The following is a 22,297-nucleotide window of genomic DNA, read 5'->3' as shown; positions in this document are numbered from 1 at the left end:
TCTAAGCACGGTATTTCACTATATAAACTCACCTTTCTACTAAAAATAAGTGTAAATGTAAAACTCCGGTGGGTGTAACAAGATGTCTGCTTTCTCAGAGTATCTGTACTATAGAGGAGTGCGGAGTGTAGCAAGATGGCGGCGATGAAACTTCACTTCCGTTACCAATTCTAATTGGTCGCCAAATCTGGCGAAACATAGGCTCTAACTCCTATAACCCCGCCCCATGCCTCGCATAGCGCTCTACCAACCCGACCTGAGCATCACCTGATCCCGCCTCGTGCGCTGTCATTGGCTCAAGCTGGAAAGTGGGGGGGGGGGGCGGCGCCGTGTTTTGGCGGTCCATACGTGTGAGGAGAAATGGATCCGGAAGTTGTGGCGTTCACCGTTCCTGCAGAGAGTAATAAAGTGGTGTTTGTGTGGAACATTACGGCCCGGCTCTCCGAGGGGGAGATCTATGTGAGTCACCGGCCGGGGGAGGGTGTTTTTTTTTGGGGCTGCTTTCGGTCACGGAACCGGTTTAGTGTGTAGATATCTAGGCGCGTTCCCGCGGGAGGGAGGGAGAAAGCAAGCGCGCGCTGAGTGTGTGGTTGGCGCGTCCATGTGCAGAAAGAAGCGTGAGGGAGGGAGCGAGCCTCATAGTAATACACAACAACCCCAGACCTGTGTCCTCCTATCAGAGACTACACGCTGCATTGGTTTCTATGGTGACCAACCCTGAGAAATGCAGCTCACCGCATACTATGGTGCGCGTGTTTCAGCGTTGGCGTCACAGGCGCAAGGGCGCGCTCTTTTACATAGTCTGCGATACCCTATAAGGCTGAATTCACACCTTAGCGTTTTGTCGCATGAAGCGCGACGCTCAAAAACGCTAGTGGGGAAAAAAATACATTATTCCCTATGGAGATGGTTCACATCTCCACTCCAAAACGCCGAACGCCTGAAGCTCAAACACGTTCCAGACCCTTTTTTGTTGCGCGAATTGGGCGTTTTGGAGCGTTTCTATTTCCCATAGAAAGTAATGGAAACGCTCGATTCAAGCGACTAGCGCGACAACGAGCGTTTGCTACGGGCGTTTTGTCGCTTTAATCAATAGAACATTTCAGCCAGGCAGAAGATAAAAAAAATCTACCAACATAGCAACAAGTGATGTAAAGATGACCATTTTTCCTATTGGCTAAAATAAAAAACGTCGAAGTACAAAAACGTCGGACGACGCGGTATGCAAACAAGCATGAATACGCGCGACAAAACGCCGGAAAAAATGACCGAACGACCTACGCTCAGGTGTGATTGCAGCCTTAGGCTGCATTCACACCTTGGCGTACCTAATCGCGGCGACAAACTGCAGCATTTTGTAACGCGATTTGCGGTGACAAAACGCCGCGATTGTGAATGCAGCTTACCCCCAGGTCCACATCTCCTATGCCGAACGCCTCCTGAAAAAAAGGTCCGGGACTTGTTTTCAGGCGGCAGGCGTACGGCGTTCCGCGTGGAGATGTGAACCATCTCCATAGAGGGCAATGTAAAATCATCCCTCCAGCGTCTTAGGGGCTGCTGCAGCGTCGCGCTTCAGGCGTATATTAAAGCGGAGGTTCACCCTAAAAAACATCTATGTACCATCCAGCATACTTGCGTCAGCTATAGTATGTTTTTTTTTTCTGCTGTATTTACTGTTTAATCGCTCAGTTTCGCTTCAGGCGTTCCTATGAAGAGGGGAACATGATTGACGTCCGGCTATGGCGCGTCACGCGTTCCGAAAATAGCCGGAGTAGGACTCGGCTCTTCACGGCGCTATACGGCGCCTGCGCACAGACTAGGAGCTGACTGCGCAGGCGCCGTATATATCCGAGTCCTATTTCAGCTATTTTCGGAACCCGTGACGCGCCATAGCCGGACGTCAATCATGTTCCCCTCTTCATAGGAACGCCTATTTCCCCGCCGGAGTCTGAAATGAAACTGAGCGATTAAACGGTATATACAGCGGCGAAAAAAAACTACTATAGCTGACGCAAGTATGCTGGATGGGATGGTACATAAAAAAGTTTTAGGGTGAACCCCCGCTTTAAGGAAGTCCCAGAACCTTTCCTAAAAATGTTCCCCGCGGAACTTCGATGCTATGCGACTCTGTGCACCTGAAATAGCGCCGCGTTTTCTGATGCGAGGGGGAGGCGCTAAGAATGGGGCCCCAGTCACACCTCAGCGTTTTATAGAGTCACGCTCCAAAACGCTGGAGGAGAATAAAATCTATTATTCTCTATGGAGATGGTTTATATCCCCGCTACAAGTCTCCTGAAGCTCCAAAAAAGTTCTGGAGTTTTTATTGCGGCTCGAAGCGGTCAGATTTGAGCGTTTTTGGCGCGTCTTTTATTTCCCTGGAAACGCGCTATTCGCCAGTGTTTTTGTGCACATTTTTCTGCTAACGTCAACAAAAATGTAAAAGAATAAAATAATAATACAGGGTTTGATAAATTTGCTTGGAATCTAGGAGCCGGCTAAAAAAGTTACGAGCCAGAAAACGCGTCCCGTCCTGCCGAGTTCGCGCGCAGAAGCGAACGCATACGTAAATGGTATTCAAACCACACGTGAGGTCTCGCTGCGATTGGTAGAGCGAGAGCAATAATTCTAGCCCTAGACCTCCTCTGTAACTCAAAACATGCAACCTGTAGAATTTTTTTAAACGTCGCCTATGGAGATTTTAAAGGGTAAAAGTTTGTCACCATTCCACGAGCGGACGCAATTTTGAAGCGTGACATGTTGGGTATGAATTTACTCGGCGTAACATTATCTTTCACGATATAAAAAAAAATTGGGCTGACTTTACTGTTGTCTTATTTTTTTAATTGACCACTGGGCACTTAAACCCCTTTAACCTCTTCCATACAGGGCTTTTATACACACCTCCATACCAGGCCTATTCTGGCACTTCTCTCCTACATATCACAATTTTTTTGCTAGAAAATTACTCAGAACCCCCAAACGTTATATATGTTTTTTTAACAGACACCCTAGGGAATAAAACGACGGTTATTGAAACCCTTTATCTTGCACGGTATTTGCGCAATAATTTTTCAAACGCCTTTTTTTTGGAAAAAAATTGTTTCATGAATTAAAAAAATAACAAAACAGTAAAGTTAGCCCAATTTTTTTGTAAAATATGAAAGATGATGTTACACCGAGTAAATAGATACCTAACATGTCACGCTTTAAAATTGCGCACACTCATGGAATGGCGCCAAACGTCGGTACTTAAAAATCTCCATAGGCAGCGCTTTGAAAATTTTTACAGGTTACCAGTTTAGATTTACAGAGGAGATCTAGTGCTAGAATTGTTGCTGGCACTCTAGCGCACGCGATACCTCACATATGTGGTTTAAACGGCGTTTACATATGTCGGCGGGACTTGCGTGTGCGTTCGCTTCTGCGCGCAAGCTATTGGGGACAGGGGCGTTAACAAAATAAATTTTATTTCTTTTTTTTTTTTTTATATATTTATTTTTTTACACTTTTTTTTTATTTTTATTTTTTTAGTATCACTTTTATTCCTATTACAAGGAATGTAAACATCCCTTGTAATAGGAATGTGTGTGACAGGTACTCTTTATGGAGAGATGCGGGGTCAATAAGACCCCACATCTCTCCTCCAGGCCTGAAAGCATGAGATCGGTAAAAAAAAATTCACCGATCTCATGTTTACTGTTGCTTAGCAGCCGCTTTGTTTACTTACGGGGACCCGGGCGTGACGTCATCACATCGCGCCCGGGTCCTCCGATGGTCATAGAGATGACTGGTGATCATCTGGTCACCAGTCATCTCTATGCTTCCTGCGAGCGCCGGACGATTCGTTCTCCGGGCCCCCGATGGCATGGGAGAGCCCGGAGAAGCACTGGATGGCGATGACGTCCACTCTGAACGGCAGAGGTTCTTTGTGGACGTCATTTTACTATGGGCCGGTAGGGAAGTGGTTAATAACCAGACCAATTTTCAGCTTTCGGTGCTCTCACATTTTGAACGACAATTACTCAGTCATACAACACTGTGCCCAAATGAAATTTTTGTCCCTTTTTTCACACAAATAGAGCTTTCTTTTGGTGGTATTTAATCACTTTTGAGTTTTTTATTTTTTTGCGCTATAAGAGAAAAAAGACTGAAAATTCTGTAAAAAAAAAAAAAAAAAGTACTTTTCTAACACATTGCATATGCATACCACAAATTGCACCCCAAAAAACATTATGCTATTCCTCCCGAGTATGGCGATACCACGTGTGTGAGACTTTTACACAGCGTAGCCACATACAGAGGCCCAACATGCAGGGAGAACCTTCAGGCGTTCTGGAGCACCCAGACCAATTCTGAAATTTCTCTCCTACATGTAAAAATCATAATTTATTTGCTAGAAAATTACATAGAAACCCAAAAGATTATATATGCTTTTTTAGCAAAGACCTTAGAGAATACAATGGTGGTCGTTGCAACTTTTTATCTCGCACGGTATTTGCGCAGCAATTTTTACGGGAAAAAAAACAATTGTGTGCTTAAAAAAAAACAGTAAAGTTAGCCCAATGTTTTTGCATAATGTGAAAGATGAAGTTACGCTGAGTATAAATAGATACCTAACATATCACCCTTCAAAATTGCAAACGCTCGTGGAATGGCGCCAAACTTCGCTACTTAAAAATCCCCATAGGCGACGCTTTAAATATTTTTAATGGTTACATGTTTTTAGTTACAGAGTAGGTCTAGGGCCAAAATTATTGCTCTCGCTCTAACGTTCGCAGAGATACCTCACATGTGTGGTTTGAACACCGTTTTTATATGTGGACAGGACCTACGTATGCGTTCGCTTCTGTATGCAAGCTCACGGGGACAGGGGTGCTTTAAAAAAAATATTTATTTTTTATTGTTCATTTTACTTTTATTTATTTTAGTTTGACACTTTTTTTCCACCCCAAAAATTTTTTTTATCACTTTTATTCCTATTACAAGAAATGTGAACATCCCTTGTAATAGGAATATGGCACGACAGGTCCTCTTTACAGTGAGATGTGGGGTCAATAAGACCCCACATCTCACCTCTAGGCTGGGAAGCCTGAAAAAAAAAAGACAATCCTGGCTTCGATCGTAGCGTTGAGTCGGTAGAAGCACCGGAGGACTGCGGGAGGGGGTGTCCCTTCTCGCCTCTTGTAAGAACGATCAAGCGGCGGAACAGCCGCTAAGATCATTCTTATGGTGTAGGGAATCGCCGGCTGATATCTGAATGATGCCTGTAGCTGCAGGCATCATTCAGATGTCCCAGCACAAAGTCAAGGACGTCATATGATGGCGGGTGGGAAGTGGGTATTGCGGAGTATTGGGCAGAGTATTGCACAGTATGGGCAGGGATGGATGGCTGGATCTGTGACAGCAATTGTCACAGATCCAGCCCACACGGCTGCTGCCTCCGCTCTCTTCCCCTCTCCTCTCACACTGTACATTGTATGAACAGAAGATCAGCATTTCTCTCCCTTTACACACACAGCTCTCGGTCCCCGTTCTGTAACGAGTGATCGCGTGTGCCCGGCACGGGAGTCGGTGGGAGAGCGGGTGGCCTGCGCGAGAGCCGACATATAGCTACATGCTCTCGCGCAGGGGAGCCGACCTGCCGCCGTAAAACGACGGCGGCTGGTCGGCAAGTTGTTAATGAGTAATATGAATAGGGCATGACAGGTCCTCTTCACGGAGAGAGTTCTAGTGTCTATAAGTCCTCTAGGCTGGAAAGCCTGAAATCCAAAAAAGATCTCAGCTTCCCAGCTGAGGCAGCGGTATATTTTCAAATGCAGAGGCCAGGCGTGACGTCATAACATCGTGCCCCGGCCTCCGAAAGGTCATAAACTTCCGGGGCCCATCTGGCCTGCCGTATTCTCTATCGTCAACATCCAGCGCCGGTTGATTCCTTCTCCGGTTTGCTCATCGCGCGGGTGAGCCGGTAGAAGCACCGGAGGGCAGCCGCTGTGATTGTGCTTAAGGTGCAGGGAATCGCCAGCTGTAAAAGAAGATATGTGAATGATGCCTGTAACTGCGGGCATCATTGCGATATCACCACTCAAAATCTGCAATGTCGTATGATGGCGTGCGGGCGGGAAGTGGTTAAAAATCTACGTAGGCAACGCTTTACATTTTTTTTTTATAGGTTACCAGTTTAGAGTTTACCACTTGCCGACCTCATGTAAATATACGTCAGCAGAATGGCACGTACCTATACGTCCTCTGCTTGACGTGGGTCGGATCGGGACCCCCCCCCCCCCCGGTACATGCGGTGGTCGGTAAGCCTCGGGGAGCGATCCGGGACGCCGCCGCCCCGGAGCTGAAGAACGGGGAGAGCCATATGTAAACACGGCTTCCCCGTGCTTCACTATGGCGGCGCATTGATCGAGTGATCCCTTTTATTAAGGAGACTCGATCGATGATGTCAGTCCTACAGCCACACCCCCTACAGTTGTAAACACACACAAAGTGAACCCTAAATGTTACAGCGCCCCCTGTGTTTAACTCCCAAACAGCAACTGTCATTTTCACAATAAACAATGCAATTGAAATGCATTTTTTGCTGTGAAAATGACAATTGTCCCAAAAATGTGTAACAATTGTCCAAAGTGTCCGCCATAATGTCGCAGTCACGGAAAAAAATCGCTGATCGCCGCCATTAGTAGTAAAAAAAAAAAAAAATGCAATAAAACTATCCCCTATTTTGTAAACGCTATAAATTTTGCGCAAACCAACCGATAAACGATTATTGCGATTTTGTTTACCAAAAATAGGTAGAAGAATACGTATCGGCCTAAACTGAGGAAAAAAAAAATTATATATGTTTTTGGGGGATATTTATTATAGCAAAAAGTAAAAAATATTGAATTTTTTTCAAAATTGTCGCTCTATTTTTGTTTATAGCGCAAAAAATAAAAACCGCAGAGGTGATCAAATACCACCAAAAGAAAGCTCTATTTGTGGGGAAAAAAGGACGCCAATTTTGTTTGGGAGCCACGTCGCACGACCGCGCAATTGTCTGTTAAAGCGACGCAGTCCCGAACTGTAAAAACCCCTTGGGTCTTTAGGCAGCATATTGGTCCGGGGCTTAAGTGGTTAAAGGAGATCTGGGGCTAGATTTGTTACTCTCACTCTTAACGTTCACGGTGATACCTCACATTAGAGCTGCACTATTCTGGCTAAAATGAAAATCATGATTTTTTTTTTTGCCTAGAATAAAGATCGCGATTCTCGCGGTGTAACATCATCTTTCACTTTATACAAAAACATTGGGCTAACTTTACTGTTTATTTTTTTATTCAGTAAATTCTTTTTAAAAAACATTGCGTTTGAAAAACCGCTGTGCAAATACAGTGTGACATAAAATATTGCAACAACCGCCATTTTATTCTGTAGGGTCTCTGCTAAAAAAAATATATATATGTTTGGGGGTTCTAAGTAAATTTCTAGCAAAAAATCCTGATTTTAACTTGTAAGCTACAAGCGTCAAAAAAGGTTTAGTCCTTAACCACTTGAGATGTCCACAGCGCAGCTCTCAACTGCAGGGTGGACGTCCTTTTATGTGCATTCCCCGCCTGCGCCGCTGGGGGCACGCAGCGGGGAAACACTGTGCCCGGCGCAACGCTGAGATGCCGATGCGCGTGCCTGGCGGCCGCGATGTCCGCCAGGTACCCGCAATCGGCGGTGACAGCATGGACGTGGAGCTCTGTGTGTAAACACAGAGCTCCATGTCCTGTCAGGGAGAGAGGAGACCGATCTGTGGCCATTGTACATAGGGACACAGCATCGGTCACCTCCCCCAGTCAGTCCCCTCCCCCCACACAGTAAGAACACACCCAGGGAATACATTTAACCCCTTCCTCACCCCCTAGTGTTAACCCCTTCCCTGCCAGTCACATTTATACAGTAATTAGTGCATTTTTATAGCACTGATCGCTGTATAAATGTGAATGGTCCCAAAAGTGTCCGATATGTCCGCCGCAATATCGCAGGCCTGACAAAAAGATCGCTGCCATTACTATTAAATAAAAAAAAAATCATAAATCTATCCCCTATTTTGTAGGCGCTATAACTTTTGCGCAAACCAATCAATATACGCTTATTGCGATTTTTTTTTTTTTTAACAAAAATATGTAGAAGAATATGTATCGGCCTAAACCGAGGAAATTTTTTATTTAAAAAAAAAAAAAATGGGATATTATTATGACAAAAAGTAAAAAATATTGTGTTTTTTTTCAAAATGTTATGTCTTTTTTTTGTTTATAGTGCAAAAAATAAAAATCGCAGAGGTGATCAAATACCACCAAAAGAAAGCTCTATTTGTGGGGGAAAAAATTATAAAAATATAATTTGGGTACAGTGTTGTATAACCGCGCAATTGTCATTCAAAATGCGTCAGCGCTGAAAATTGATCTGGGCAGGAAGGGGGTTTAAGTGCCCAGTAATGAAGTGGTTAAAGGGGTTGTAAAGGTAAGAAATGTTTTCTCTAAATAGCTTCCTTTACCTTAGTGCAGTCCTCCTTCACTTACCTCATCCTTCCATTTTTAAATGTCCTTATTTTTTCTGGGAACCTCCTGTTCTTCTGTCTGTAACTCCACGCAGTAATGCGAGGCTCTCTACCTGGTGTGGAGAAAGCCTCTTGAGGGGGCGAGCAGGAGGGTCAGGACACTCTCTACTTTGCAGATAGAGAAAGGAGCTGTGTGTTAGTGGGCGTCCTGACACTCCTGATCGCCCCCTTTCCCCCTCAAGAGACTTTTTTCACACCAGGGAGAAAGCCTCGCATTACTGTGTGGAGTTACAGACAGAAGAACAATGGAAGGATGAGGTAAGTGAAGGAGGACTGCACTAAGGTAAAGGAAGCCATTTAGGGATTTTTTTTTTTACCTTTACAACCCCTTACCTACAGGTAAGCCTAGATTAAGGCTTACCTGTAGGTGCAAGAAATATCTCCTAAACCTACACGGTTTAGGAGATATTTGCAGAAAAGTTTGCACAAATGTCTACGGCGTATGCGCGCTGTAGACAACGGCGCACTGAGCATACCGTTAGTGAAGGTGATCGTGCCGTCACTGACGGCGCATTCGCGGGAGTGACATCTTCGCGGCTCCGGCCAATCACAGCACCGGAGCCGCAATACTCGGTGACGGAGGAGGCGAACGAGGGCCGCTGCGGGGGCTTCGATCTCAGGTAAGTACCTCATAATGAGCTAGTATTCTATGCATACTAGCTCATTATGCCTTTTTCTTGCAGGGTTTATTTTTTTTCAGGAGGCATTACTTCCTCTTTAAAAGGTTAATTTGACCTAATTTGCAGATAGAATTTCATCCCTTTGATCGGATTCTAAAGGAACCAAACATTACATTGTTTAAAGTTATCTCTGCCTTAGAGTCGGTTCACACAGCAGCGGCACGACTTCAGGGGCGACTCGGCAAGGCGTCCTGAGGACGACTTCAGAGGCGATTTGCAAAACGACTTCTGTATAGAAGTGAATGCAGGTCGCCCCGAGCCGCCCCCGAAGTCGTACAGGAACCTTTTTCTAAGTCGGAGCGACTTGCGTCGCTCCTATTAGAACGGTTCCATTGCATTGAATGGGACACGACACGTCAGGCGGCTGAGCCCCAGTGTGAACCGGGTCTAAGCGATGTTGTGAGAAACTTGGCAGGGTGCCTGTTTTTAGTTTTCAGCTTGAGCAGAGAACTCTGCACTGAATCTAGGAAATGCTTTTTTAGGATCGGGAGGAGGGTAGATTCTTTAACCACTTCAGCCCTGGAAGGTTTTACCCCCTCCCCCCCCCTTCCTGACCAGAGCACTTTTTACAATTTGGCACTGCATCGCTTTAACTGGTAATTTCGTAGTCATGCAACACTGTACCCAAACAAAATTTGCCACAAATAGAGCTTTCTTTTTGTGGTATTTGATCACCTCTTGTTTGTTTTTTTTGCTCTATAAACAAAAAAGTGCCAATTTTGAAAAAAATTATATATTTTTTACTTTTTAAAATAAATATATATATATATATACCGTATTTATCTGCCTATAGCGCGCACCGGCGTATAGCACGCACCCCTAATCTAGACGTGAAATTCCTGGATTTTTTTTTTTATTACTTACAGTTTTGGTGTCTTGCCCGGCATCCATCTGCGGCCTTCGTGGTGTCCTCCCTGCTTCTCCCGCGCTGTCTCTGAGCCGATCCCCGCTTCTCGCGCTGTGTTTGAACGCCGCCGCCGCCATATACCAAGCGCAGTACACTCGGGCACGCTCGGCTCCTCTCGCATAGCCGCGAGGGGAGCCGAGCCTGGCCGAGTGTACCCGAGTGTACTGCGCTCGGTATATGTCAGCGGCGGCGTTCAAACACAGCGCAGGAAGCGAGTATCGGCGTATATCGCGCACCCACGATTTTGCCTGATTTTAAGGACAAAAAAGTGCGCGGTTTACGCCGATAAATACGGTATATATTAAATAAATATATTTTTTACTTTTTGCTATAATAAATATCCCCAGAAACTCGGAGGTGTTTGTGGGCCCATATAAACCGAAGGATTCTATTCTGTAAAAGATGTAAAAAGAAGGAGGGGATGTGTATGGGCAAGGTCCGAAAAAAATAGAGGGCCTTGGGGAGGATCGTCATTTTAGCCGCATGGATCCGGCCTATCCAAGAAAGGGAGGGAAATTGCCAGGAGTGGAGAAGAGAGGTCGGGGAGCGCAGCAGAGGATAGTAGTTGGCCCAGAACAAAGTGGAGTACAAGGAAGTGAGTTTAATCCCCAGGTAATCAATGGAATGAGATGCCCAACGATAAGGGTATTGGGTCTGTAAATGAAGGACTAGGTAGTCAGGGAGGGTTATATTCAGTGCCGTGGTCTTAGAGAGATAGATTTTTTTTTTTGTTAAAAAATAACAAACTTATTTTGAATTACTGTTTGTATATTTTTTATCTTGTATATTCTTGTTATAGTTGTGATGTGTTCTCACACTCATTTATTTATCTGCAGTGCTCCTTGATGAAGGTGTTTTCTCAGTTTGGACCTCTGTACTGTCTAAAGCTTTTCCCAAACGCTGGTGTTGCTGAACCTGGTTATTATGCAGTTATAAGATATTTCTCATCACAGTGTGCCAAGAAAGCTCATGTATCGTGTGACAGGAAGTCTTTGTTTCAGGACACTCCTCTAAAGGTAAATATTTGATAAATGCATAGAAGGTCATGGTATCAGGTTACTACCCCACTGAGAAGAAATATGTGCTACGTGTATGTGAATTTTCGTTTTCTTTCATTTCAAAATATAAAAGCAGTCTAGTTTGTAATTTTTTTGTACCCAATCTGACTTTTTGCCATGATAAGTTTATTTTGATTTGCCAGTTAAAGCGGGAGTTCACCCATAAAACAATTTTTCCCCTTAGTTGGATGCTATATGGATGCTCGTTTTGTCTAGGGGAATCGGCTAGTTGTTTTAAAATATGATCCGTACTTACCGTTTTCGAGATGCATCTTCTCCGCCGCTTCCAGGTATGGGTCTTCGGGAGCGGGCGTTCCTTCTTGATTGACAGTCTTCCGAGAGGCTTCCGACGCTCGCATCCATCGCGTCACTAGTAGCCGAAAGAAACCGAACGTCGGTGCGGCTCTATACTGCGCCTGCGCACCGACGTTCGGCTTCTTTATGAAAATCGTGACGCGATGGATGCGACCGTCGGAAGCATCTCGGAAGACTGTCAATCAAAATAGGAACGCCCAGTCCCGCAGCCCATACCCGGAAGCGGCGGAGAAGATGCATCTCGTAAACGGTAAGTACGGCTCATATTTTAAAACAACTAGCCGATTCCCCTAGACAAAACGAGCATTAATCTAAGGGGAAAAAGTGTTATGTACGGGTGAACCCCCGCTTTAAGACCCTTCTGATCACCCGATCATCAAATTTACAGTCTAGTTGCAAGATGACTTTGAGAAGATTTGTCTTTTCGTTGTGGAAGTTTGGCAAGCGTGTCAGATATCTGAAAATATACAGGTTTGGCAATGCATGTGGTTAAGTCTACTTAAAGTGGAGTTCCACCCAAAAATGGAACTTCTGCTTTTTGGACCCCCCCCCCCCCTTCCGGTGTCACATTTGGCACCTTTCAGGGGGGAGGAGGGAGCAGATACCTGTGTAATCCAGGTATTTACTCCCACTTTTGGGCATAGGTCACCGCGGCTGGTGCACAGGTCCCTTAAGACAGCAGGGACCAGTAGGATTGCGCAACACGACCTGCCCATGCGCAGTAGCGAACCCGCAAGGCTTCACTTCCTGATTCCCTTACTGAAGATGGTGGCGCCTCCACCCGAGACCTGAGGGATAGATCGGCTTCGGGTGCTGACATCGTGGGCGCCCAGGACAGGTAAGTGTCCATATATTAAAAGTCAGCAGCTGCAGTATTTGTAGCTGCTGACTTTTAATATTTTTTTTTCTGGTGGAACTCCGCTTTAAAGTTCAACCTTAGGTGGGTCATGCAGTCTTATCTTTGGACATGGAGTTGGCTGATTCAGGAGCCTGGAGGAACCCGAGGAAGCCACGCTGACCAGCATGGAATGCACGGCCAAAATGACGTCACCGGAAGGAAAGGCGGTACCAGACAAGAAGGGAAACAAGGCAGGCTATGCACTCTGAGCATTCGGCTCCTTTTACAGGCCCTTCTTTCCTTCCGGCTGACGTCACTTCTGCCGTGCTTTCCACGCTGGTCATGGTGGCTTCCCGGGGCTCCTCCAGGCTCCTGAGCCAGCAAATTCCATGCCCAGCAGCCGGAACAGATGACCGCTGTCCTGCAGGATGGTATTAGGAGGATCTACATTCTCACACAGTGAGACGAGATGAGCTTTTTATACATTTTAATCCTGTTAGTGTTTTTAATCTGTTTCCCTTAAAAATGTTTTGCTGGGTTACTTCACTTAGCTATCGCTTCCTTCCCTCTCTGCTTTCTTCCTTTAGTCTACACAGAGCCGACCACAACTCTGAGGATAGCAGTCGCAGGTGGTCCCGTGAATTCCTACTGTGCTGACAATGAGCATGCTAATAGGAGGAGAAGGCAAAAAGATGAGATCATCACTATGGTGCTTCTCCTTTCAATATACAGTTCTCCTGGGCTCAGAGAAAGTGGGTTGAATGATGCTGGATGTCTGACTGAGGAGCATACTATGTAAAAAAAAAAAAATTTTTTCTTTTAATGGGCTATACATTTTATACACATTTTCGACTATAAATGGCCCTTTATACAGTTGCCATAAAAAGTATGTGAACCCTTTTGGAACGATATGGATTTCTGCACAATTGGTCATAAAATGTGATCTGATCTTGATCTAAGTCGCAACAATAAACAATCACAGTCTGCTTAAACTAATAACACACAAATAATTAAATGTTACCATGTTTTTATTGAACACACCATGTAAACTTTTCCATCTGCACTGTGAATGTATGTGAACCCCTAGACTAATGACACCTCCAAGAGCTAATTGGAGTGAGGTGTCAGCCAACTGGAGTCCAATTAATGAGATGAGATTGGAGGTGTTGGTTACAGCTGCCCTATAAAAAACACACACCAGTTCTGGGTTTGCTTTTCACAAGAAGCATTGCCTGATGTGAATGATGCCTCGCACAAAAGAGCTGCCAGAAGACCTACGATTAAGAATTGTTGACTTGCATAAAGCTGGAAAGGGTTATAAAAGTATCTCCAAAAGCCTTGCTGTTCATCAGTCCACGGTAAGACAAATTGTCTATAAATGGAGAAAGTTCAGCACTGCTGCTACTCTCCCTAGGAGTGGCCGTCCTGTAAAGATGACTGCAAGAGCACAGCGCAGACTGCTCAATGAGGTGAAGACGAAACCTAGAGTGTCAGCTAAAGACTTATAAAAGTCTCTGGCATATGCTAACATGATCCCTGTTAGCGAATCTGCGATACGTAAAACACTAAACAAAAATGGATTTCATGGGAGGATACCACAGAGGAAGCCACTGCTGTCCAAAAAAAACATTGCTACACGTTTACCAATGCAAGCTAACACTGCTGAATGTATTCTGGATATGTAGACGCCTATGACCTCTGGTCACAAAACTTAACCAGGTTTTTGCATATTGCTATGGTCTGTTGACCTCCCTGTTTTCATAGTATACACATGAGTATGTTTTCTTCTATTTCACAGGTGCAGGTGTGCAATAGAAAGAAAAGTCTGCAGTTCAAATCACTGGAGCTTTATGGCTACAAATGCAAAGAGCTAGCTAACTATTACTTGGGGTTCAATGGTTGGAGCCAAAGAGTAATTGCAGTGAGTAACTGGCATTTTTTTTTTACTACTGTTTTTGTAAATATGAATATATTTTTATTACTTTTGATATTGTGACCTATACAGCTTGCTAAAGCAAATAAATGTTTAATGCTACAAGAATGAAATGGCTTCACAAAAATGTATTAAAAGGGTTGTAAAGTGAGAAGTTTTTTTTATCTTAATGAATTCTATGTGGATAAAAAACTTTCCCTAATATTTACCGGAGCCCCATCTCTGCCCAGCGATGTCCACAAATCCCTCGGCCGTCCGAGACTCTCCCTCCTGATTGACTGAGACATAGCAGCGGTGCAATTGATTCCCACTGCTGTCAATCAAAGTCAGTTAGCCAATCAGGAGAGAGAAGGGGCAGGGCCGAACCGCAGCTCTGTGTCTGAATGGACACACAAAGCTGCAGCTCGGCTCGGGTGCCCCCCTAGCAAGGAGAATGGGGCCTGGAGCAGTGAAGAGGAGGATAGGGCTGCCCTGTGCAATTCCAGTGCATGGAGCAGGTAAGTATAACATGTTTGTTTTTAAAAAATAAAATAAAAATTTGACTTTACAATCACTTAGGCGGAGGTCAACCTAAACAAAAAATATATAAAAAGCCAGCAGCTACAAATACGGCAGCCGCTGACTTCAAATAAATGGACACATACCTGTCCAGAGCCCCCCTGATGTTGGCAGCCGAAGACGAGCAACCGCTTGTCTCTCGGCTGCCCCAACACCATCCTCGGTGAGGGAATCAGGAAGTGAAGCGTTGCGGCTTCACTGACCGGTTCCCTACTGCGCATGCGCGAGTCGCACTGCGCATCTTCACTGGTCCCCACTGTGTTCTGGGAACTGTATGTTTCCCAGAACTCACCAGGGGGGGACGGGAAGTGGCGTAGATAGCCGCAGATTTTGCGGCTATCTATGCCCGGAAATGGGTGCAAATACCTGTATTATACTGGTATCTACACCCCCTCCCCCCTAAAAGGTGCCAAATGTGACACCGGAGGGGGGGGAGGGTTCCGAAAAGCGGAGGTTCACTTTTTGTGTGGACCTCCGCTTTAAGTTTAAAGTAGGGTTGTCCCGATACCACTTTTTTAGGACTGAGTACAAGTACCAATACTTTTTTTGTCATGTACTCGCCGATACCGATTACTGATCCTTTTCTTTAAATGTGTCCCAAAATGCAGCCATGTCCCCAAAGACAAAGCCAAGCCCTCCCTCCCCCCGCCGCCTAGTTGATCAGCGCGGAGAACATAACAGCTTTCATTTGAACAGCTGTGTGTTCCCCGCCACGCGTCGTCATATATAGCCACTCCCCCTTGTCCGGGCACTTTGATAGACAGATCACCCGTCCAATCCTGGGATGAGTGATCTGTCTATCAAAGTGCCTGGACAAGGGGGAGGGGCTATATATGATGAGGCACGGCGGGGAACACACAGCTATTCAAAAGCTGTTATGTTCCCCGCGCTGATCAACTAGACTGCGGTGGTGGGGGGGGGGCTTGGCTTTCTCTTTGGGGACTAGACGGCGGCAGCGGCAGCAGCTCTCCTCCGTTAATGACATGCCCGAGCTCTCCTCCATTAGTGACGTGCTCTCCGCGCACTCTCCACCCGCTCTCTGAAAAAAAACTAGTGTCGGTATCGGGACAACCCTAGTTAAAAGTGTTACTAAAGGTTCAGAATAAAAAAAAAAATTAAATAACAAACGTCATACTTGTCTTCTCTGTGCAATGATTTTGCAAGAGAGCAGTCCGGATCCTCATTTTCTAGGGTGCCCGCACCAGCATTCTTGGCCCTCCCACTGCTGAGTGCCCCCCATACCAAGCTGCTTGCTTTGGGGGCACTAGTATGGGCTCGCTCCAGAGCCACCTCTGTGTGTCTATGGGTACGTTCACACTGAACTCGCAGGATTTCAAACCTGCATTTAAGTGTGAGTTCGGGGGCAATTTGAAAGACATTTGGGCGGGTTCATGCACAGATGTCTATTCAAATCACCCCCGAAGTCGCCAAAAGTAGTACAGGAACTACTTTTGGAAATCGGTGCAACGTCGACCGATTGGGACAGTGCCCTTGATGGCAATAGGCTGCGATTTGGCATGCAATTTGACAAGTCAAATCGCATGTCATATCGTGCCAATGTGAACGGGGGCTAAAAGACATACAGGTTGTGGCTAGGCCCCATCCCCCGCTCCCTCCTCACTGACTGTGATTGACAGCACAATGGCTTCCTTTGCTGTGTCTTAGCCAATGAGGAGGAAGACACCCAGGAGAGCCGATGCTCTTGTGCACATCACTGGATCGAGATGGGCTCAGGTAAGTAATTGGGGGCTGAGGGGGAGCTGCACACTGAATGTTTTTTAATGCATAGAATGCACGAAGGTAAAAAACCTTCAGCTTTTAGAACCATTTTAATATCTGTGATCTAAAACTTTTCAACACAATCATGTGACAAATTCAATCCTTGTTTTCTCTCTCAGATTCAGAATATTACTGGCCTGGATGATGATCCAGATGAGGAAGGGGGTCCCAAGGAACAGGCAAAGTTAAGATACCTATGTGTAGTCGAGGTGATCATTCATGACCGTGAAATTCGCAGCAGGGGAGTCGGTGTCGCTGAGGAAGCTATTGAGAAGCAGAACGGTACTTGCCTATGAGTAGGGATTGAAGTCTAAAGATTGGCGCTCTATATTAGTAGCTCTCAACTCCCATTTCCCGGACAGCTGATATAAGATGAACTAATTGCACACAGATCACACTGTTTCAAAATACAGTAAACCTGGCTTAATACATTTTATTCGTATATTTTCTATTTCTGTTCTGTCTAAAATACCTTAAAAAAAACAATAAAAGTGAGACAGCTGTCATTGCTCGAAAAAGCTCCCATTCTCCTCTTTATTCGCTCCATAGTTAGTTGCTGATCCAAAACAAGTTTGCAGAGAACTCCTAATCTACATACTTGTTTCAGGTCAGTGACTCCATAAGTCATGAAGCAAAGAGGAGAATGACGGGTCTAGTTCTTGAATTTTTAATAAGGTCTGAAAATGAATAGAATTCAAGCAAGTAACTTTCTTTGCAAAATAAAAAAAAAAATAATAATCAGTTTATGATGCTATGTTAAAAAGAAAATGTTATGTATGCTATGTTATAAATAAACATATGTTATGAAAAAGAAAAAAACATTGGCACTATGAGAAGAAGTGCTCACTAATGGCACTTATGCTGATGAGCGGGTCACCATGTGGCCACACACAGGTCCCAATTTCTTTTTTTTCCCCCACATATGTTAAGCCTAACTTTTAGAAGTGTGGGCACACCATAAACACTTTTTTTTAATTTTTATTTTCATGCATTTTTCTAACTGGAAAATTTTTTGTGAATTATAGGTGAAAAATGTGTGAAAATATTAATAGACCTCCTTATATAATACTGAAAAATCACTTGGCAGCGATAGTTGATCCTTTGTCTTTTTTTTTTGTGTGTGAAATTTGAACAGTTCTTTCATTGCATGCATAATTTATGTCATGTATATGGTCAAGTTAATAGATTAGTCAGTTATGGTGGGGTCCAATAAAGTGTAAACATAAATATCAGGTTCTGTGGTACTCTAGATTCCAGTTTCGTGACCCTAAGCAACAGTGTCCGGTGCCCCCAATGCAGAGGTGCTGCAGGTCACGTGATCCAGAATTAGTGACCTACTTTTGCCAGCTGATTGGTAAGTTTAGACTCCTAGCCTGCCTTTCTGACACATACCTGGTCAATCGAACATAAAATAAATTTGGAGTTTAGGTCCACTTTACTTAGATTGATTATTGCGATATAATGAATAGGGTACCTGTAGAAATATTTCTGATTCACTAATCGCGTAAAGGCTAAGTTCACATTTTGGAAAATAAATAATGAATGCACATTTTTTGCTGGTAAAAAAAAGTGCATTTATTTATTTATTTTTTCTAAAGACATGCAACACATTGCAATTTCAATCAGCAGATAGCGGGTGCTATCTGGGGCTCTTGCAGACTTTCAGGATAGCTGTCTGCCTGTACTGGTAGCCAGTTACTTGAGAGCAGAAAGTATCAATGGACTACCAGCGCCCTCGTAGTTATTAAGAACTACATGCAGTCAGCCACAACGGCTCATAGTATTTATAGTCTCTTCATTCACAGGAAACTCCACCCCCCACGACTGCGCTCTTTTTAAATTGTGACAGTGGGTGCAGGGAGAAGATTCCCCGCTGCTCTCTCTGGGAGGGGAGGAATTGGAAGTGTAGGGCGCAGATGCTGAAACGTGTTACACGTTCCACGCTTAGAACAGGGGTAGAACATGTAACACGTTCCTAAGGTGAACTTATCCTTTAATCCAGTGTTCACCAACCCTGTCCTCAGGGCCCACTAACAGGCCAGGTTTTATGTATTACCTTGGGGAGATGCAGACTAGAATACTGCAATCACCGAGCAGCAAATTATATCAGCTGCCATGTATTTCAGTTATCTTGTAAACCTGGCCTGTTAGTGGGCCCTGAGGACAGGGTTGATGACCACTGCTTTAATCCACATAAATGTCAGCCTTTGCCATGTATTAGTAAGAATTGCCCTTTTTGACACCTTGCTAATATATTACATTTGCTAAAATAATTTTTTTTTTTAACCTTTTTGTTTTTAGACCCAGTAGAATTTCTCTCTAAGAATGGAAAAGTTCAGAAATTTGCTGTTCAAAAGGCTCTCTCTAATGCTTTTAAGAAGATTTTATTGGTGATTTTTGGTAAGACTGGTTCATTTTATTTCTTCTTCCTGTGTGAAAGATCCCTTTACCATTGCATTGATTTGCACCGCTGAGAATTTTTTTATGAAGGGTAAGTTCACCCAAAAATCTAAGACTACAGTTATGGATGGCCAGTACTGATCATCCAGCTCTGCACCCAAAGGAACAGCATGATGCAGACTAATGTCCACATTCTCCTATTGAACAATAGGCATAGAATAAAAGCATATAGTCATTTAAATCCTCACATTATATATAGATGTGTGTGCACACTGTCATCTGTATTAAAGTGGTTGAAACCGATCATCTTGCAAAACAACCAATGTCGTTTAAAATAGAAATGCAAGGCAAAACATTTTTAGTATAGATATAAAAAAACATAAATACCGTATTTATCGGCGTATAATACGCACAGGCGTATAACACGCACCCTGGGCCGGATTCAGATACATTGGTGTATCTTTCCGGGTGGCGGAACGTATCTCAGATACGTTACGCCGCCGTAAATTAGGGCGCAAGTTCCGTATTCAGAAAGAACTTTCACCCTTAGTTACGGCGGCGTAACGTATGTGTGTCGGCGTAAACCCGCCTAATTCAAATGTGGATGATGTGCGCGTGTTTTATTTAAATTACACGTGACCCCGCGTATTTGACGTTTTTTATGAACGGCGCATGCGCCGCTCGTGAAAGAATCCCAGTGCGCATGCTCGAAATTACGCCGCAAATCGTCATTGCTTTAGACGTGAACGTAACTTACGTACAGCCCTATTCGCGAACGACTTGCGTAAACGACGTAAAATTTTCAAAACTCGACGCGGGAACGACGTCCATACTTAACATTGGCTACGCCTCATATAGCAGGGGTAACTTTACGTCGGAAAAAGCCTAACGTAAATGACGCCGGGCGGACGTACGTTTCTGAATCGGCGTATTTACCTAATTAGCATATTCCTTGCGTAAATATACGGAAGCCCCACCTAGCGGCCAGCTGCATAGCCTAAGATACGACGGTGTAAGACACTTACGCCGGTCGGATCTTAGGGAAATCTATGCGTAACTGATTCTATGAATCAATCGCATAGATACGACGCCGCACACTCAGAGATACGACGGCGTATGCGGAGATACGCCGTCGTATCTCCTTTCTGAATCCGGCCCCCTAACTTTAAGAGGGAATTTTCAGGAAAAAAAATCCACAGCCCCCTGCGTATAACACGCAGGCACAGTTTACCATCTATTTTCAGGGTAAAAAAGTGAGTGTTATACGCCAATAAATACAGTACCTTTTTTATAAGTGATCACATGCCGTCTATTCTCAGCTGCATAAGAGCTGGGGGGAGGAGAAGCAGCAGCACGCTGAGCTTCCCAGTGAATGGCTGTGCAGGGATAGCGTGTCAGGACAATTGTTTATTGGAGGAGAGCACACTGAGTTCCCAGCATAGCTAGAGATCTGACCACGATGTGCTCTCATGCTTCTGTGGTCAGTTTTTTATAGGAAAGCAGAGGGATTTTACATAAAGGAAGCAATACAAAGAGAACAGTATACTTTCTCATACAAGTAAATGGTCTGGCAGGCACAGATCAGGAATATGAAGTGTTGAGGTAACAAACGCTTTAATGTAGCAACATAGTTACATTTTTGTGCAAATGCTAAATCACACATGGTCCCATCTGGATTTCATAAAGATCTCTCCTTTAGCCTTGTTGGTCAGTATTGCCGATTTTATTATTCTAGGGCAGAAATTTGTATCAACTCAGATCTCTGTACTTGACTTGTAGACAATGGGAAAGTTGCTGTGGAGTATGTTCCTGATGAAGATGATGCTGTAGATTGTCTTACAGAAGAAGAGTTGCAGGGGCTCATTCAGGTATAACAGACAGAAATGCAATAAGTTCACAGTTTTATCAACATAAGTTTTGGTGGTTGTTTTTATGTTGGATCTAAAATGAACTGTGTATGTGTTTCCTGTAAGCCTTCACTAGACGTTGCAGAAAGCAATGCATACAAGCTGACTTTTTTGTGACGTATACATAGATATTTTTCATATGTAACCTCTCCTTGTTTTGGGGAGGGCAGTGAATTCAAATACAGTGGGTGAGTGAGTGTTTGTTGATTATGTTATACTTTAGTTGTAGTATTGTATGTCGCTATGTTTTATATTTTTCTCCCATCCTCCCCTGTTTATTTCACAAAAGGAAAAACAAAATAAATATGGTTAAAAAGTAAAACATGATGTGAAAATTGAAAAAAAATATTAGGTTGTGGCATATTTTTTTATTATAAGTGGCTGTATTTCCCTAACAGGTCAATGATTTTACCTGGGCAACCCTGGACATAGGAGACGAGGATGATGAGGAGATGCTGGCAAATCTCAGTTTCTATGACGATACCTTGGCAGATGGAGAATAAGTGAACATTTGTTTAGAGAATTTGGCTGATTTATGTTAAATCATTTCTGTGCTGTAAAAAACAATATTAAATTTCATGTTATTTTTTTAAATTCTGTTGTTTGACTTTATTTACAAAAATAACAATAACCATTGTAAATTAGCCACACCCTGCCTCTGTTAGCAGTCTGTGTGAAAGCCTTATTTGCAACCCTTGTGCCTGTAATACAGGGCAGCCAACTATGATAGATTTGCAAAGTGCTGAGACATTAGAACTGGACAAAAGACAGACTTTTACTCTAAACAGACACCCAGGAAACAGTCAGGGTCTGGTTCAAAGCGGTTGTAAACCGATGGACAATTTTTTTTGTTGTACCTGCAAGTAGAGCTGCACGATTCTGGATAAAATGAGAATCACAATTTTTTTGCTTAGAATAAAGATCATGATTCTCAGCGTAACATCTTTAACTTTACTGTTTATTTTTTTTTTTTTAATTACAGTAATTGAAGTGTATTTTTTCCCAAAAAATTGCTTTTGAAAGACTGCTGCACATAAAATATTGCAAGGACTGCCATTTTATTCTTTAGGGTCTCTACTTAAAAAATAATAATAAAATATATATATATATATATATATATATATATATATATAATGTTTGGGGGTTCTAAGTAATTTTTTAGCAAAAAATAAAAAATGTAACTTTAAAAGGCTTAGGCCCAGATTCTCAAAGAATATACAACGGTGTATCTCTGAGTCTGAATCAAAGAATCAGATACGCTAGAATTTGTATAAGATTCGACCAGCGTAAGTCTCCTGCGCCGTCGTATCTTAACTGCATATTTACGCTGGC

At 43.8% G+C, this 22,297-nt stretch overlaps 1 protein-coding gene across 1 annotated transcript; it reads left to right on the top strand.

Moving 5' to 3' along the window:
• Window positions 1-308: 308 nt before the first annotated feature.
• Window positions 309-21,559, top strand: RDM1 (RAD52 motif containing 1). The gene is made up of 7 exons (XM_040330318.1): window positions 309-459; window positions 11,014-11,193; window positions 14,187-14,309; window positions 16,778-16,940; window positions 18,960-19,058; window positions 20,838-20,926; window positions 21,364-21,559. The coding sequence occupies exons 1-7, from the start codon at window positions 361-363 to the stop codon at window positions 21,466-21,468; spliced, it is 858 nt and encodes a 285-aa protein (XP_040186252.1). The 5' UTR covers window positions 309-360; the 3' UTR covers window positions 21,469-21,559.
• Window positions 21,560-22,297: the final 738 nt, after the last annotated feature.

Source organism: Rana temporaria, chromosome 12 (assembly GCF_905171775.1).
Source record: "Rana temporaria chromosome 12, aRanTem1.1, whole genome shotgun sequence".
NCBI classification, from domain to species: Eukaryota; Metazoa; Chordata; class Amphibia; order Anura; family Ranidae; genus Rana; species Rana temporaria.
This window is presented reverse-complemented; position numbering and strand designations above follow the sequence as displayed.

Bases quoted from the DNA above. Each gene is read 5' to 3' on its own strand.
- RDM1 (XM_040330318.1), top strand. From the start codon at position 361: ATGGATCCGGAAGTTGTGGCGTTCACCGTTCCTGCAGAGAGTAATAAA. The intron at 19,059-20,837 runs GTAAGACTGGTT...CTTGACTTGTAG, and splicing joins GATTTTATTGGTGATTTTTG to ACAATGGGAAAGTTGCTGTG. The intron at 20,927-21,363 runs GTATAACAGACA...TTTCCCTAACAG, and splicing joins AGTTGCAGGGGCTCATTCAG to GTCAATGATTTTACCTGGGC.